The following is a 17,788-nucleotide window of genomic DNA, read 5'->3' on the forward strand; positions in this document are numbered from 1 at the left end:
CTCCTTCGCATTTTCCATCGTAGATTTCCACCGGCGCGGTAATCTCTCGGCGATCGTTCGTTCGAAACCTTCGCCGCGTTTTAATGCGTCCCGCGATTAGTTTCGGTCAACCAATTAATTTTTTTCCCTTCGACGCGCCAACCAGGAAAATGTAAATGCGAAAACGGCAGCGGATTTTGAAAAAAAAAAGAATCGCACGCTCGTTTCGCCATTTCCTTTTTTACTGCGCGCTCTGACCAGCAATATAGCTGCAGCAAATACATTTCCCGTGAAAAGAAAAGAGAAAACATTTTCTGTCATGCAAATATGTTTCTCTCTCTCTCTCTCTCTCTCTCTCTCTTTCTATCGGCCTATGTTCCTCGAAATGTAGTTGAATTAAAGTCACGATGGCAGCTCAAAACTGACAGCGTAACTAACTTTTTTATAATTCGTCGCACGAATTTCCCTATTCTCCTTCGTGCACGTCGAGCGAATTGCACGTGAGAAATTAACCCGATTCGAGACAAGATGAGATTATAGGGAAATATACATCCGTGGACGCGTCGACGACGAAATATCGCGACGATGAAAAAACCCCATACGTATTGTAACATCCATACAGGATTGGTCTCTAACCGTTCGAATTTTCATGTCCATAAAAGTGGCTTATTTACTAGGGTTTTATACGTATGGAGATACAGAGGGGAAAATCTAGAAGAGTAGCATATTTACGAGAACATATCCACGTACGCCCCATACCATATGGGACCCCGCTACATCTATTCGGATTCCATATCTACGAATGCATCGTGTATTTATAGCGGGATACTCTATCCGCTATAGAACTACGTAAGTTTGGTATTCGTTCGTCGAGCCGTTTTCTTTACCCTTTAAATGCTTTATCATTTGCCACGAAGACGTCCGTTAAAGAAAATGAACTTTTCCATAAGCGAATGATGCAAACGAACCTCGGCATCTGTTAAAACGTAAAGGAAGGAAAGTAACCGGATAAAGAATATCCGAGGCGTATCTTCTTAAGCGAAAAAAGGAGTATTCTTCTCCAGTCTAGCTTTTTCACCTTTTACCGCCAACATAAAGCCAAAGCGAACGACACTCGAGCACAAGAATCTCCGTTGAACTTTCCATTTCGCTGGAAAGCCGGAAACGCAACCAGGATAGCACCGTCCCTGGCGTAACGCGGTTTTAGTGTCCTGCTAGCCGAGGATTTTACTAGCTTCGCCGGCCGAGCAAGCCACGAAATTTACATTATACTATACGGCTGAAATTCTCTCTGTTCGCCACGCCACTTTTTGCCGAGCGATTAAGCGGCACGCGCGCTACTTTAACGTGCATAAAATTCGAGACGCTAATGAAAAGTTGGTTGCAGCAGCGTGATAAAATCCATGGTGCTTACTGATCACGAGTCTCACGGTAAAAACTCGATTAAATAGCTTGAAGAAGTCTTCCTCCTTATCGAAAGACGATTTTCCTCTACGTAAGGCGATCCAATAATAGCGATACAATCGGCAACAGGATGACTCCACACAGAGAAATAGATTGAAAATGTGGAATACAATCTTTTCATACGGCATTTCGTTCTCGATAAAATCGAGTTCGAACATTTTTTTAATATACGTACACGAGCTGAAATAATTACTGGCCGGGTACGAGCAAATAATTAACTGCAGGTTATTCTACATGCCAAAATACCGTTGAATACTAAAATGTATAATAAATGTTTCTGGTTTGGTGGTTGGCCAAAAAAGAAAGAAATAGTAATTATGGAATTTGGGTAGATTAGTTAAAAATTAGCCTCGTCCACGCGTACTTCGTTAATTTTTTAATGTAATTTCATCCACAACAAAGCGTTCCGTGAAAAACTTTCCTTCTACGTTGTCGACTTATTTGCACACGCGGAATAATCTCTTTCGGTTGTTCCCTTCTGTTCAATGCAAATATTTTCTCGTAAATATAGAAAAATAAAGTCATACGGAAAAATGTATCGTATATTTTCGAAATATTTGTTCACATAACCCTTGCTGATTGTATCACGATTACTGCAACACCCTGTATAGCGTTCTAATCTATCTCTAAATCATCGTGTCAAATTTCCAGTGTTAGCCAGTAATTTTACTTTGAGATCACGAGCAAGTTCTACTCGAAATTAGAGGCATACGAAATTAAGCGGCGTGCACGAGGCGTGGAACTCAAGAGACCGCCTGAAAGCACTCCTCGATGCTCTCCTAGTTGCCGTTTCACGAACGTCTAAACGGCAAAGCGATGTACACATGGAGAGACGAATCGAACAGAAGGCAATCTCGAAAAGTTCCTTACTTAAAGTCACGGTGTATATTCGTCACGTGCGTAGAACTTGAACTCGTGAGAAGTTACCCGGCCATCGAAACGAAGAGCTCGAAGAAGGTGTCGATATCGTTATTTATTAAATCGTGCCGCGTGAACCAGGTCTCTGGTTCTGACCGTCCTGGGCGAGAATTCACGAACGTCCACGGAGGAAATGAAAGTTTTCTGCCGGAGATAAATTCGCTGTTATCTTAACGACCATCGCTGACGATCAAGAAACTCGGTCGAATTAAAGGCGCGATCGATACATTAATAGATTCGATGTTTTGCCATGAAAATAATTATCGGTGTGGCGATTAAAACGTTCACCATGCCGGAATTAATTGGACGAATTATCCGCGACGGATAAAGGGAATGAAAAAAAATATTTTCCTTAATTGCGCACGGATGTGGGGATGAAACTTTGATGACGTATAATTAAACGGTAATTAAGTAAACTCGCGCCAGTTTGACCGAGAAAACTTACGCGGACCAGACCGGGAATATTTTATCTGCCAGTTGCCGGAAGACAAACTAAAACTTCGCGTTATACATACATATATCACGAAACGATAATTTCCCGCTTTTCGTTTGAATAATTATCCAACTACGTGTTCCAGGCGCGAATCACGATGATTTAGCAGAAAACAGTTTCAACGATCGCTTATGTATCTCTGAAACTTGTAATTGCTTCGATCTGGGATTTGAAACGAAACAAATCGGTCTCCTTTCTTTCCCATAACAACGATAAATCCAGAGACAAATGTATATCTTTATAGGGCGGAACTGCTGCTTGAAATTGGAAATAAGACGATCCGATTTATCTTCCCCCTCTGGCAAATATCGCGGTGAACTCGACTTTCTAGCAACGTGGCGGCATTGTAAATATTTCTAGATGTATCACGGAAATAATCAGAAGCGCGGTGCACACACGCGGCGCAACCCTTGGTAACGTGTCGTAACGCTTTAAAAACGAAATTCCATCCAGTCGATTTGAAGCTACCGCTGGGCCGCGAGCACCACGGTCGGTTATAAAAATAACGTGTAGCTTGGCAAATATACCGACGATGTTCTATACACGAGAACAAGCCGAGAGCAGCATTTTAGAATTGAGTTACTCCGGCCATTGGGAAGCAATGAAGCGTCCCGCGCGAATTTGCCCCCGAGTTTGCGCCAACTTTGCCAGGCCGTCGCTTTACTATCGTTTCGAAGGTTGCACAAAAGAAGCAGAACCTGCACTCTGATACGAAATCAATTTTTCTACGACCGGTTTCCTCGTTGTCGAAGATTTTCCAGCTGTTGAACGCTAGCTTGCGGATTAAAAAAGCAGCCTGGTCCTGCCTGGTGTGAAAACGCGCTCACTGGCTTTTGCAAATTTGCTTACGTGCTTTGCCTTTTGATAGAGATGAAATGAAAAACACGTGGAAATAAATAGAAGGAGAAATTTGCAACGAGGACATGAAACTCGAAAGTGTACAAGAGCGAGTGGCGGAAAGCAAGTAAAGATTGTCTGACTACGCACTGGCTGTATTTACTGTGCGTCGACGAGGAGCTAGATAAATACGAAAAAGGATTGATCGAAGCTGAGTCCAACGACTGCTACGATTGAATTCGTGATGGAAGTCGAATGGATGTTAGGATCGAGCCAAAAGTAGACGCTGTTTTCCAACATGAAACGAACTTATCGCGAATGGTACAGGAACCGTATTTAATTGCTACGGAACGTTTCAATATTTACGTCCGATTGGACGTGAAATTTCGGCAAAATTTCAGCTACCTTCAACGATATCGATTCCACCGAGTCGGATTTCATGCTCTGACAAGAATGACAGCCTATAAATTGAGATTTGATCGATGACCTTCAGGGTAGTAATAACTGCACGGCCAATGTTTGCTCATGGGAGTTCTAGAATGGAACTAGTTATAGACTACCACCGACCAGGGCCATCCTCTCATCCGACGGAGAGAGAGCAACCTAATTCTCGGGCCGAGTTCGCTCCTAAGTAGGAAAATAAAAAGCTCTTTTAATCTACGCGATTCGAAGCGAGCTGGTGGAAGGGTAAGAGGAGAGAGGAGTATAAGAACAAAGAACTTCCCCTATTACGGATGAAAAAAGCCGAAGATCTTCTGTTGAACACGCCGTAAGCACTATTGATTACGCGAAATGAAATTTCATCGTAATTCGACGCGACCGAAACTTTCCTCTTTCTTCTCCGACGATCCCATTTCAATCTAAAAGATTTTCAAAGTCAGCTTTCCCTTCCCGTGGAAAACTCCGCTCGCGTATTACGTTCTCACCCGGGCGTCCGTGCGATCAGCGAATAAATCACGCTCACGAACGAGCGTGAAATACAAGGGAAATCTAAAACCGGGGCACGCGTGATCAGATGAATTTATTTAACCGGGTTCGTAACGGAAATGCGAGACAGTCACGAAGCGGGTTGCTCCGATGAGCAAATAGCTCGACGTGATTTATTACAAGACATTCCGTTAGTTCGTTATGTTATTTCTATTATTGCCCGAGACACGCTTGGTAAACTGTTAAGCACATGGTGTTTCTCTGATCTAAGCTACCATAAAATGGGGGGAACGATATAATTCCGAGCAAGGTCCAGCAGCTTTTACTGCGAAACACTGTCGTAAAAGTTTACGTCCCGCTGGGCCAGCCAACTTCCCTTTTAGCGAGTTTCGATCCAGCTCCTTGGCCGTGTTTAATTACATCGATTAAGGTCTACGAGCGTCTCGCATCCTGCTACTCTTACTCTCGCGGTATATCGCGACAAATTCACCCACCGCTTCTCGTACAAGGTCGAACGAGGACGCTGGATGAAACCTTATCTATCGAACCGATATAAAGGGTCCGATGTTCTCGATTCGTCGAAAGCATTGATAGGGCTGGGAAGCTGGCACTGATAGGTCAACCGATCCGTAGAATTGAACCTTGATCTACACCCCGAAGAACTATACACATGGCTGGCTTGGAACTGGGATATCCATCGATTGACATGTCCAACGGTCGAGTGGATCTGTTTACCCGCAGCCGATTCTCGTGGACGACATGTTCGACTAGGATTTAAACCAACGGGATTGATCCTGCTCTCTGGACACGGTTAAACTCGCTCCTCCGTATCGTCTATGTACTACTACCGCTCATTTGATTTTCCAATTAAATGTCTCTTGCCCTGTGGCTTGTTAAAAGCGCAGCGTCTGTCCACCTCTCTATATTAAAGATCACCAGGCAATGGGAGCGGATACGTGCGAGATTTAAAAACTATATCCAAGGGGATAGAGAACGATTTAAGAAATACGAGGTCATATTGAATGGTAATGGCCATTACCATTCGTCACATAGAAAAGAGATTAAAGTTAGCCCGATATTGGAGCAACCGATCGAGGACGATAAACCGGGTTGAGATGATATTCGAGAGGTCGTGAAATTCTTAGTCGACGTAACGGATCGGGGAATACGGTCGAAATAATCGTGTTACTTCGTCCGTGATCTAACCGGAGAATTCACCTGGAAATTCTAACTATCTATTTCGGCTCGATATAATCTTGTCGCCCACTGCCGAATGCCACTTTAGCTACCGAGAGAATCTGTGCACCTGACAATTGCTAACAGAAGCATATTGAAAGGATCAGTCTTATCAACTACTGATTGACGTTTCATATCAAAGAACAGGGACCGAATGGTACAGCGTTTCATACAGTATATTCATCGATCTGTATTTCATTGATTAAGTGGAACAGCCGTGGGTTGTGTCGGGGAGTTCCTACTGACCATAACCAACCGGCACCGTTTTAATCGATAGGATTATTCTGTTCCACGGCTGAACTCACAATCTTGCCTGCAATTGCTCCCTGATGCTTGTTAGTGATCTAATTTTCTTTGTCGCTCGATCGACCATTACGCCCGATCTCGGATCGTAGAATGCCGGTAAAATTCCCAGCAATTTTTGAAACAACGCACAATAATTAGAAGCGAGATACGTTCTCCCGATAACGAAGCATTCGTTCCAATCTGCACCTCGTGGCCATTACAGCCAGTAATTTCCGTAAATTCGAACAGGATCCGTATCGGCTGATTTTAACAAAGTTCAAAAAATACCCCGGACTAAGTACGAGGTGAATTAGGAGCGCTCGAATCAATCCAAGTACTTTTCCTTGGAAATTCGTTCAATTTGTTTGTGAACAATTTTTAAACGATCTACTTTGCTTCAAGATCAAGATCGAATCTTAAGACGTCGAAGCTCAGGCGACTCGAATAATCTTAGCTTGCTATATCTCCTCGCGAATCACACTCTTCCTCGCTCCTTGAGATCCTCGACTAGGAGGGAGCTTTGAGAATGCATTTCTATGTTTTCGCAAGTCTCGGAATCCAATCTCCGTTACCGAACTTTCTCTCTCTGTCTCAGTTTGCAACCGAAACGTTACAAGTGATTAATCGTCAAAGTCAAAGAAACGATACAGTTAATCAAAGAAGAGCGGAACATCCGTAGATATCGGAGGAGTACAAGAGTCGAACGTAGCTTAACAGCGTGCGGACCTTGTGGTCTTCGTGTTCTATGAGGATTTAAACTAGACGTACCCTTTCGCTCCCAGCCCTTCCTCTGTAATTCCTGATCCGGATTTGAATTCTGGCGTATCTGTCGACTGCGCGAGGTTTCCTTCGCTGAAAGACGTTTTCTCTAGTCTTCTACCCTGTCCTCGTAAGCCATTTTCATTCGTATAAGACGATAAATCCTCCGATCAACCGGGGCAAATTGAAATTCCGATATCTCCGTTAGAACAACGCGTCCGGAGGGAACAATTTTTCTTTCGGTCTCGCGTCAATTTTCCAACTTCGACCAATCAAATCTCCACCTGTAGTTTTTCCCCTCCTCGCCCTGCTTTTTTGGTCTGATTTTTTGTTTCTTTGTTCAACGTTTAATCCCAATAATTACGGGTCATTTTTTAATCGCCATCCAGCAGCTTGTAGGATCATCGAATTCGATAGAGGCTGCGATAGGTCATGTATCGAAGCGTGATAAGAGTAATTTATCGCGCGCCACGATAATCCTTTGATACACGGTGTCCTGCTCCTTTTTTTCTTTTTTTTTTTTTTTAACCCTGTCTACGTACTATCGACGAATTACGATCCCGTTGAAAATTGACGATTTCGAACTGGCTGGCGACACGTAGCGTTATCTACGCGTGAATGTTATTCACGCGTACACTTCGATTCTCTAGCCGGTTTCGATCCACGAAAGAGATGCGTGGCGGTCAATTACGTAACACGTAGCCCCATTTCTGTCATTCCAGAGATGTGAGGAATGATCACGTGGGTGATGGTCGGGCTGCTCCTGGCTGCGGAAACTTGCGGCAGAAACGTCCTCTCCGGAAACGGAAACGGAAAGGAGGAGTCGAAGCAGAAGGACGGGCTGAAGGGAGTCACGACAGAAGAAGAAGACATCTACCGTGCGTATTGGCGTGGATTCGCGACGTGCTACGAAGAGCAAAGGAGAAAAGTCGTGGAGAAAGGGCGGAGAACGGGGCAAACAGATCTATGATTTGCTCGACTAACTCGAGCTTATCCACTCCCTCTCGAATCCTGCAATCGAGCTCCACTAATCCTCCTTCCTGGCTTTCTACCGCTTACAGATCTCGCTCTAGCCACTTTACCTCCTCCCTGCTACCTCCTACCAATTCCTCACAAATCATTCCCCGATCTATACACCTGGCTTGTAACATATTGTTCTGAAATATCGCCAACCTTGCCCGCTGCCAAGCTTCTTAAAGCGCCAATGCTATTTTAGCTAAAGTCTCTCGGCTCGAACCGACATTCGCAGAGCTTAAAAGAGAAAAAAAGAAAAAACAGAAGTCGAAAGATTTCGCTTCCTTTTTCTCCGGTTGTTTTTCTCGGCTACTCCTTTTACGCTCTCCTTCTATTTTCCATCGGTCTCCGGTGGAAAAAGTTTGTATTCCATTAGCGTGTCGGAATAGGAAACCTCTCTAGCGAACGACTGTAAACTCTTGGATATTCCGGTGGAGCGGCAAAACGTCCGGAAACGGCTTCAATTTGAACGGTTTGAAAAGTATTAATTACGACACTGGACCCCGCCACTGAAACAATACATCGTCGTACGCTCGTCCGGGTGTATGGGTGCATTTCGAGGAGAACGAGCTTTTGTTGCCACGATCCGCAACGCGCGCCGCACCGTTATAAGTTCCATTCGACGGGACAATCCATTTTCCACGACGTTAAGTGTATTGCGACGGGCGGGAATTATATCGAAGGAACGCCTAAGCGTGTTTAATTGTTGCGTCTCTCCGCCCTTTGTCTCGTACTTCAACCGGTCTGCTGTCTCTCTGTTCAACGCTATTACTCACTCCATCGCCCCCTCTGTTGTTGCAGGTCTAACGTGCTACACTTGCGTCAACGTCAGCGATAACCAGGTATCGACGAGTCCATTAAACGTCCTCCTAAGAGTCTGTAATGCCTGTATCGTACCGAGTCCAGTGCACGATTTCGTTTAGCCCTGAGGAGATCGTTCCGCCATCGATCTTTTATTTATTTTCAAACTTCCCTTCCTCCGTCGTTGGCCCGCCTTCCTAACCTACCTATCTCGCTTCTTCTGTCCGTACACCCACGATTCGTCTTTCCTTCTTCGCTCTCCATTCACCATCTATCGCTCTTTGAATCGTCGACGTCGCGAAAGAATTACCAATATCGGGTTCGGTCGTCGATTTCTTCCAGCAACGAGAAAAAGAAGACACGAAACACCGAAGAAGATGGCTACGAGATCGTCCGACACCGCGGATCAAGTCCGAGCAATTCTAAATAGAAGTTCCTTCCACGGAAATCTCTATTGAAAACCGTTGATTCCGGTCGGGTCGATAGCCACCGCGAGTTCCGGCTACTATCTTTCGCTTCGAGAATTTATTCCTTCGACCGTGAACTCCGTCGTCTTATTTCTCCCCTTGTCCCTTTTCCCTTCTCTATTTCTTTTCTTCCATCCCGAATTCCATAGTCGGATCCTTCTATAACAGCGGCGCAGCCGTTGCGGGCACTCGATCAGAAAGCAACGAATTCTCCAGTTACGTTTCACCCGTCCGATTTTCCGAACTCTAACTCATTCTACTGATTTCCTCGATTTCGAACAGTACAGAACCAACAAACTCCATACTTTTTTACCCCCATATCGAACCACCGTGGAACTAACCTCGAACTTTCGTGCGATTGATCGAGACTGGTGAGTAACGACCGGATGACCATGCAAATACGTCGACCGGTATATACGAATCCGACGTTATATATGTTCCGATTCCAGCTAATATCACAGCCATCGTATTCTTTTTTTGTCCTCTGTTCGCAGATGTGCAACGAATGGGCGATAGATACACCGTGTCCGGCGGGTGGCCGAGACTTTTGCAGATCGCTGCACATTTTGGACAGCCGAGGAAATAGCGTCTTGGCAAGCACAAATTCTTCTTTTTTTTTCTTCTTCTTCTTCTTCTTCCCCTAACACTTGACCTTCTCCTCGAGACGAGAAGACTTCGAGTCGACGCGATTAACTCTGTCGTTGCCAAGAAGTATTAGAACTGCAACTCGAGTGTTGGCCGTGTCGATCCTTTCCTTTCTTACGATAGAGAAACTCTGCCTCTTTTGCTTCACAATTCCAACGGGGATAAGTTTGCATAATTAATGTAATTTACCATCGAAGAATAGTTTAAATCGAAGACGCGACGAAAATAGGAAAAACGAGCGGGCGGACGTTTTCCTTCCTTTTCATTGGGCGTTAGAAATCGCGGTTTCCTTCCATGTGTTCTCTCGTTTCACGGGTTGATTGAAACGCGGCCGCGGTGCCACGATAAAATCGACACGTTCGACGTTCATCACGAAACCATTGTACGCACGATGCGCCTGCCACCGATGAAGATCAATCCGAAATTTTATCACTAGCCCCACTAATAGCTTCTCCCAGCGCTAAACGCATTATCGATTTCCGTGTTTGTTAATGGATAAACTTGCGAAACTGAATTCACAGCGGAAGAGTGATGGCGGAAAGGCTTCCCTTAAGAGCATCCACCGACTAAGCACTTTCCAAAACTCTTTCAATTATGAACATCGGAATCAATTGGAGCTTATCAATTCACCTACTCGCGGTTTCTACACGTTCTCGGCTTTGTTGGTTCATCGATTAATTGATTCTTAGATGCGAATATCTACGTAACGATATGGTGGGAAGATTCGCAGATGACACGGAATAAAGCGTTTCCCAAGCAGTAGCTTCAGACTGTGCGGCGATTCGTTCGCTTCAAACGAAAGACTCGAGTGAAACCACCGTGATATTTTCCGTTTCCTTTCTTTCCTTTCTTTTCTTTCTCTCTCTTTCTCTCTAAAGTTTCAGAACGCTCGGAAAGAAAGGAAGGGAAACAGGCGGAAAAACCCGTGGCAATCGCCGAGATGAACATTCTATGTACGCGAAATCGAACATCTAAGAATTAAACAGTGAAAAAAAAATCGACGACGTAGATCCTAACGACCGGGAATCGATACTTTGACGATCGCTAGATAGAAAATAAAGCAGCCCCCGTTGCATCGTGAAGAAAATGAGAACGAACGTATGAACAAGCCGATACTAAACGACGACACAACGAATGTAACATGCCCCTGACGCAGAATGGTCGGTGAAAAAGCACGTTTATATTTCAGGTGAGCAAGAGCTGCGTGAGTAGCGCGGAATGCGGACCTGCCTCGGTCGGATGCATCCCAGTGGACACGCAGCAGGTGCGAAATAGCGAATTTTTTCAAAGCATCCTGGCCTGGCTTGCCCTCTTTTTTGGCTGTTCTCTATCTAGTCAGCCGCATACGCATAGTTCGTGTTGCCAACTGTTTTTCTTTCTCTCTCACGGAAAAGAGGAGAAAGCCGCGCGACCGGGTGAAATAAATTCGGTTATTTCGTTCCAGATCTGCATCAGCTGCTGTGATCTGAGTTACTGCAACATCGAGTCGCCTACCAACGCCACCAACGCCATTTTCTCGCGCAAACGGCGCGCCAAATCGAAGTCGAAACGCAAACGACCCGGTAGAAACGGGGTCGAGGGCAGCCGATTCTACGGGGGCGGCGCACTCTGGCTCATGGCCTCACTCTTCTATGCATATCATTGCTGAGGAAGCAACACCGCGGAAGAATCTCTAGTTAGAAGACATCAGCCGTGCACCAGGCAGCTCGGGAATTATCCCCCACCGGAGTTACGATTCGAGAATATAAAACGCGTTTTTTCGCAATCCATCTATTTCTTATCGAACGAAGCGACTCTAGTCCTACTTGTATACTCTCATCTCTTCTCGACTGATAGCATATCCTGTCATTGTTACACCTACACTTTCCATGTTTCGAACGTTTAGAAAGTCCTCGAGTCCTAAGCAAAAATTATTCGTAAAAGTACTCGCGACTCCGTGCTTCTCGAGTCGAAGCTTTGGGAAAATCTGTGTTCTATTAATCAGCTTCCACCGTCTCGTCTCTGTTTCTCGATGGTGCGAAGTAAATCGCGAATCGTGTACTATTATCGCGCGAGCGAGTGTTTTTTCGTAAGATAAGTTAGGGAAATTAGAAGCCTGTTCGTCTTTCTCTTCGTTGACAGATTCGAAGAGTACGAACTCGTCTCTCGAAGAGAGAGAGAGAGAGAGAGATGTCGCCAGGATCCTCTGGGAGAATCCTGCGCTGTCTGAAGCATGTATAGTTAACGGAGGGCCGTTTTAAAGACTCTCAGTGATGGAAAAAGGAATTGTTCTCTTCTCGTAGTAGCGTAGTTGCCTATGCCTTGTTAGAAAACGAAAAGAAAAGAGAAAAAATGAAAATACACACACACACACAAGACGAAACTAAGATGTAAGTTCGAGTTTACGGATTAAACTTTCTACAGAGTTCCAGTGCCAAAGCGAGCGAGGAAAATTCAAATACCCTCCATACAGCTGATTTTACAGGGGCATTTCATTTTCGATCGAGAACAGTCAACGCTGATATATATTAGGGGGTGCAGATCCGTATTGTTTTTCGTGTTTTAAAGGCCCTGATTCGACACGTGGAATTTCATTTCGACTCCTCGAGGTGGAAAAAAGAGCGAGACGCGGGAAGACAAATGAAACGTTTGCTACTTGTTCCCTGCTGATTCATTCTGAATTTCAGTACCTGCTGGAGCAACGATCGATCGTTGTCCTCAAGGCACTTGCTCACTGAAGCCGCGAATTCCCCGTACGATTCACAACAATGTGTTTCATTCGACAAATAAAATAACGAACCTTTTCTATTACTCCCTTTCTACGGTTTTTTCGTTCGCGAGTCGACAAGTACTCCGTCAGACCTAATTTACTTGGACATCGATCTCTCGGTCGAATATTTAACTAGTACTGCGGATCAATCGAGTTTTTCCTTTTTCTTCGAATCGGAGAAGCGAATGTTGATTTACATGGAAAGTTCTTAGTTAATTAAGTTGCTCGCGCGCAACTTCAAAGAAATCGCTAATTATGTATCCAAGGCGAAAAGAAGTTCCTAATTATTCCCACGTAATAATATTACTTCTATCATATCATCTTATTTTTCCGTAATAACACTTCTCTTGTGTTAATAAAGCGTTAATTATCCTAATTGTCAATTTATTCGATAAAGCGAGAACGCGATAGTTTCCTTTAGTTAGATATCAGAACCAGCCAGTTTGCAGAATTTATGACAAAGAGAAGAAAATCTGGCGCTAAAAGCGAGATTAGATTCATTCCAAAATCAATTTCCACTCGACTCTTATCGTTCAATCGTCGAACAGAAGCAAGAACCGTTCAGTTTCCATGGATATCGGGTTTCTTAAGAAAAGCTGGGAAAAAAAAAAAGAAAGAGAAAACATTGGAATATCGCGGCACGCTAGCAAATCGTGGAGTTTGCTCTTGCCCGCAGTTTGACAAATAGATATGCAAATCATAAATTATGCGAACGGGACATACGCGGGATTTAAATTATCGATAAACTGGAATTACGCGTACCTAAAAGCTGTTTACATACCTACAAACTCGCCTACTACAGACTATTTACTGCTATTACAATTATTAACAATTATACACATAAATAAATAAATAAATAAATAAATATATAAATGAATAAATGAATATATATTATGATATAGAAATTATACATTGTTTCGGCATGAAGATGTAAGAATACTGTTGGTAATGAAATAAAGAAGACTATAATTGTCAGACTGGCACACAATGGAATAATTTTAGTATATGAATCTAAAATTTTTTTAATTTCAATTATTACAACCCGAACTCCTTGATCCATTTGAAACCAATAACGCACAACGTGTGTTTATGCAATGTATGTTGTGCAATGTATTTGCGCTATGCAAAGCATATTCAATCTAACGATGACGCACCATGTGCTGCGTGTTATCGTAATGATTTGGTATTGAATACAATATCGTATAGTATAATTCAAAGAAAATTATATAATATTAAAAAGATACGCAAAAATAAATAAATAAAACCACGTTAGAGTAGTATTGTGTGATATTGAAAAGTGCTATTGATCTCAAGATAAAAAGATAATGAATAGTGTACGGACTAGAGTCAACAGAATTTCGAAACGTCGATTTCTGACAATTGTATTTCAATTAGAAATCGGTTATCGGTGGATTAATTACTGAATCAAATTAAAAGTAACTTTCCGATCTTCAAATTTGTCTATCTTATTCGTTTATAAAAATACATTTTACTATCATCACTGGTTTTGCAATAGAGTTTAAAACAAAATAGACGATATCGTTAAAAATAATTGATTCTTATTTTGACTCACATTGCACGCTGACAAACATTCGAAGAGATAACATCGATGATAAAACCAGCGCCAAACATTCCCGCCAAATTTGCTGCGCAGCCAACGCCATATTGCTTTCCTTCGCTGTTTGAAGATCCCGCGTTCTCGAATTTTCCCACGCTTCCTTTTCCACGGAAAGTCGATTCGAAACATTCTCAATCTCGCCAACGAAACCGCTAATACATTTCCGGACTACCGTAAACACGTATTTTCTAATTTCGAAGTTTTCAGATAAAAGATCCGAGAAATTTATTTCCATCTAACGCGCGTTCACTACGAGATAGAACGACTCGTAGGCGTACCAAATACTTTTTAAGAAAACGCGTATAATTTCTTTTGCCGATCAAAAACTTTATACTATTCGCGATCCCTACACTGTATAAAAACTATTTAGAGTAATTTTTTGACGTATAAAGAAATTTTTACTAAAGGAATTGAATTAATTTAAGCACACCGACGCGATACAACTTTTCGAAGGAACAACCATGGCGTATATCACGTGACCCGTTTATTCTACGTGTAAGCGCAACTAGGGGGAGCCACCATGTCTTGTGCATGCGCATTATCAAAATCTATATTAAAATGGAGGAAAAGAGTCAAGTTGTGGAACGGGAGGCTAAGAAGGATGAGATTCACGAAAAAGATGGGAAATCTAAAAGGTGAGCGAACGTTCATTCGATTTCTAAGAAGTACTTGCCGTGAAATTTCAATTGGTATGATTGGAGAGCATTTGATTCGATTCACTTTGAATACAAGTTATGGATGACCGGCAATGCCATAGATGTAATTTAATGTTATTTTTTATTAACCGTTATATAATTATCAATAACAATATTTTATTATTAACTTGATATAATAAAAGGCTTCTCGTATTATTATATTTTGTCCCCGTAGTTGAGTTGGATACTTTAGAATTATGTTTATGTGTCATAGTAACCTACTAATTCAAAACTACGTATATATAGCACTATAAGTGTTCAATATTATAAGAATATAATCGTATTTAATATTTAATGTGTCCCTTGTATATAAATATTGTTATCCTTGAAGATATTTTCAAAATGTAAAGTTTCAATGTATCTTGTACCTTCTTTGTTGCTTCTTGCATTCTTAATTTATTCTTGCATTGTGTATGCCTGTGTGAGTTGTGCTTCTTTTACTGATAGTGCATAAAGAAATAAAAGGAAAATACTTGTAATTTAGTTCAAAAAAGAGACATCGTAAGAAGAAGAACAAGATGGCGCATGCCACTGGTGAGAATCACAACCACACAGGCCACAGAGATGAACATGAAATGCATAGCACGTGTAACATTTCTATAAAAGACATCCAAATGGCAATGGAGGTTTTTAATATACAGCAGAAACCTGCTAAAACTCAGGAAGAGGCAATGCAAAAGCCTTATCAGTTTTGGAGTACGCAGCCAGTACCAAAAATGGGTAAACAATTTAACATCTACATTCCACGATGGTAAACAATAATTTTAAGTTGACCAGATTATATCATGAAGATTTTCTGCAGATGAAAAAATAGTTAAAAATGAACCCATTGAATCTGACAAAACGTTAATCAGGGCAGAACCTTATTCATTACCAGCAGACTTCCAATGGGATACTTTAAACCTTGATGATCCTTTAGTTTTATCAGAATTGTATACTTTATTGTCTGAGAATTATGTGGAAGATGATGATGCTATGTTTAGATTTGATTACCCACCTAATTTTTTGAAGTGGTAAACAAAATATCAACTAATGAAATTTAAAATCTAGTTTAATTCAGTTAAGTACTCAATAGAAGATGTTTCTAGGGCGCTGCAATCCCCTGGATGGTGCAAAGAATGGCACTGTGGGGTACGTGTGACTAAAAGCGGACGTCTAGTCGGTTTCATTTCCGCTATTCCAGCTACTCTGCGTGTTTATAATCAGTAGGTTTCAGATTATTTTCAGTCCGTCCCCTGTTAGCTAATGTAAGGAAAATTTCAGCACTCAAAAAATGGTGGAAATAAATTTCTTGTGTGTGCACAAGAAACTGAGGTCAAAACGGGTTGCACCAGTATTAATACGTGAAATAACTAGGAGAGTTAATCTTCAAGGTATATTCCAAGCTGTTTATACCGCTGGTGTTGTATTACCAAAACCAATAGCAACTTGCAGGTGTGTAGCTGCATTACAACCAATTTCACTATTATATCACTATTTATTATCATTTAACTATGAATTCGGTTTTAAAGGTATTGGCATCGTTCTCTCAATCCAAAGAAATTAATTGAAGTGAAGTTTTCTCACTTGTCTCGCAATATGACTATGCAGAGAACTTTAAAGTTGTATAAACTGCCAGAAAATACAAAAGTACCAGGATTTAGGAAACTGGTTGAAGCAGATATACCTCAAGCTCATAAAATATTAACTGATGTAATGATTTTTTCAGGAAAATACTACAGTTGCTAGAAGTATTAATGTTAATGTTTTCATTCAGAGATTATTAAGATCATTCATGTTTTAGTATTTGGAGAAATTTGACTTGGCTCCGATTTTCTCTATTAAAGAGTTCCGACATTGGTTCCTCCCACAGAACGGGATTATTAATAGTTTTGTAGTAGAAAACAATGGTAAAATTACCGATATGGTTAGCTACTATACGTTGCCGAGCTCCATAATGCATCATCAGACACACAAAACCCTCAGGGCTGCATACAGTTTTTACAACGTATCCACTGCAACTCCTTGGCTCGAACTCATGACTGATGCATTGATATCGGCTCGTAATGTAAGTGTAATTGCTTGTACCTTTATCATATAAGAAAAAACGATCGTTTATATATTATTTTCAGCTCGATTTTGACGTATTTAATGCGTTGGATCTCATGGACAACAAAGAGTTTTTAGAGCCACTAAAGTTTGGCATAGGTGACGGAAATCTGCAATATTATTTATATAATTGGCGTTGTCCTAGCATGACACCTGGAAAGATTGGTTTGGTGCTCCAATAAGTTCTAAATAAACGAATTCGTCTAGAAAAGAAGTTTTCGCACGTGCAAGTTTACGATACGGAAGCGACGATAAACGATGGAAATAAATATTATTAGGATAATATAGGAGGAATACATGGAAACGAAAGCAACTATAATTTCGTCTTCTACTAACAAGCATCCAAAGCATATTGAACAATAGGAAGAAATCGATGTTTCCTTAAATGAGTCAAAGTAGGACGTTCCATTGGAGTCGCCGGTTCCGTGGATGTTATCTTTGGGGAGTCTCTGTCTCAACCCTTGATCATGACATTAGTTCAAGATCAAAATATGCATGTGCAACGCGTGTATATAGGTATCTGCGTGACGAGCAATGTAGATAATTATCGTATGCTCTAGTAATTTACAAGAACCATGCGGGGCAAGTTTCCTTCTTACAGGTATCGTCGACCGCAGAGTTCGAAATTTTCGATACAGCTCCTTGGGCGTCGTTTTATTTGGAATTAAACATTTCCCACAGCGTCTGTTTTGGTTAAATAGGCCGCAAAGTATGCCGAAGTGGACAGTGGTATAAAAATTTAAATAAAAGAAGATCGAAGTATAAAGCGACCCGTTTGTTTGTTTACCCCCTTCGTTCTTCCTTCTCCGACTT

General features: G+C 41.9%; 2 protein-coding genes across 4 annotated transcripts in view; both read left to right on the forward strand.

The window, feature by feature from the left end:
• Positions 1-13,591, forward strand: part of LOC126922951 (uncharacterized) — a 52,563-nt gene extending 38,972 nt beyond the window's left edge. Inside the window, exons 2-6 of one of the 3 annotated variants that reach the window (XM_050735925.1) lie at positions 7,621-7,776; positions 8,714-8,754; positions 9,675-9,773; positions 11,015-11,177; positions 11,270-11,362. In XM_050735925.1, coding sequence (XP_050591882.1) covers positions 7,632-7,776; positions 8,714-8,754; positions 9,675-9,773; positions 11,015-11,177; positions 11,270-11,289 — 468 coding nt within the window. In that variant the 5' untranslated portion in view covers positions 7,621-7,631 and the 3' untranslated portion in view covers positions 11,290-11,362. Of the gene's footprint in view, positions 1-7,600; positions 7,777-8,713; positions 8,755-9,674; positions 9,774-11,014; positions 11,178-11,269 lie in introns of those variants that run through there. The other 2 variants (XM_050735923.1, XM_050735924.1) reach the window with 2 other exon arrangements.
• Positions 13,592-14,677: 1,086 nt separating this feature from the next.
• On the forward strand, positions 14,678-17,741 carry LOC126922921 (glycylpeptide N-tetradecanoyltransferase 1). The gene is made up of 8 exons (XM_050735876.1): positions 14,678-14,827; positions 15,372-15,607; positions 15,690-15,900; positions 15,976-16,092; positions 16,151-16,321; positions 16,399-16,579; positions 16,671-16,934; positions 16,999-17,741. The coding sequence occupies exons 1-8, from the start codon at positions 14,724-14,726 to the stop codon at positions 17,155-17,157; spliced, it is 1,443 nt and encodes a 480-aa protein (XP_050591833.1). The 5' UTR covers positions 14,678-14,723; the 3' UTR covers positions 17,158-17,741.
• The last annotated feature ends 47 nt before the right edge of the window (positions 17,742-17,788 follow it).

This window comes from Bombus affinis, chromosome 13 (assembly GCF_024516045.1).
Source record: "Bombus affinis isolate iyBomAffi1 chromosome 13, iyBomAffi1.2, whole genome shotgun sequence".
Lineage (NCBI taxonomy): Eukaryota > Metazoa > Arthropoda > Insecta > Hymenoptera > Apidae > Bombus > Bombus affinis.